The sequence below is a fragment of the Lagopus leucura genome, unplaced genomic scaffold (assembly GCF_019238085.1).
Source record: "Lagopus leucura isolate 7727_CA_CO unplaced genomic scaffold, USGS_WTPT01 223-0_obj-0_obj, whole genome shotgun sequence".
Lineage (NCBI taxonomy): Eukaryota > Metazoa > Chordata > Aves > Galliformes > Phasianidae > Lagopus > Lagopus leucura.
In genome coordinates, this window is record NW_024968359.1 from 14,105 (window position 1) to 14,894 (window position 790).

General features: G+C 55.1%; 1 protein-coding gene across 1 annotated transcript in view; it reads right to left on the reverse strand.

The window, feature by feature from the left end:
- Positions 1-261: 261 nt before the first annotated feature.
- Positions 262-790, reverse strand: part of PGLS (6-phosphogluconolactonase) — a 2,569-nt gene continuing 2,040 nt past the window's right edge. The window contains exon 4 of the mRNA XM_042894479.1: positions 262-648. Coding sequence (XP_042750413.1) covers positions 511-648 — 138 coding nt within the window. The 3' untranslated portion in view covers positions 262-510. The remainder of the gene's footprint in view (positions 649-790) is intronic.

Here is a 790-nt window from a genome sequence, read left to right on the forward strand (position 1 = left end):
AATAAACCACAAGGGAAAAATAAAGGAGAGCTCAGAGCAGCTGGGTGCCCCCATGCCACCCCACCCCCTGTACCAGCCGAGGCTCTGCTCCTCGCTGTGCTGCATGAAAGGCTGCAACCGAGTGGAAGTTGCTGGATGTTGTGTTGAGGGACACGGTTTAGTGGGAGCTATTGGGAATAGGTGAACGGTTGGACTGGATGATCTTTGAGGTCTTTTCCAACCTTGGTGATTCTATGATTCTATGGCAAACGCCCTCAGAGCTGAGATCCGTACGTTTAATACCGCGCGCTCCTCGAAACATCACAGCCACCGTTCACAAAACATGAGAACCACCACCTCGCGTCGCTCCCGGCTTCGCAGCCCGGCACCGAACCGAAGGAACGACCTCGTCTGTGCTCCACAAAAACAAGACGCCGTTCCTCAACGCGCCGCCGCTGCTCCGCGTCGGTTCCTCAAACCGCAGCGCCGCGTGGTTGACCGATCCCCAGTAAATCGGCCGAGGGTTTGGTCCTACAGGATGGAATGCTTCTCAAAGGGCACCGTCAGCTCTTTGGCTGCTGCCTCATCCAGGAACCACAGCAGCTGCCCCGTGTGCGGCCGGACGCGGGCGGCGGGGAGGAGGTTTTCCTCATTGCCTTCTAAAATGCGCTGTTGGATGAAACAGAGGAGTTGTCACAAAAGAGAAGCGCAAAGTTCCATCCCAGCCCCATCCCAAAACGACTCCATTGCACCAAAGGAGTTACAAAGAAAGGAGTTAAAAGGAGTTATTCCATCCCAAAATGACTCCATT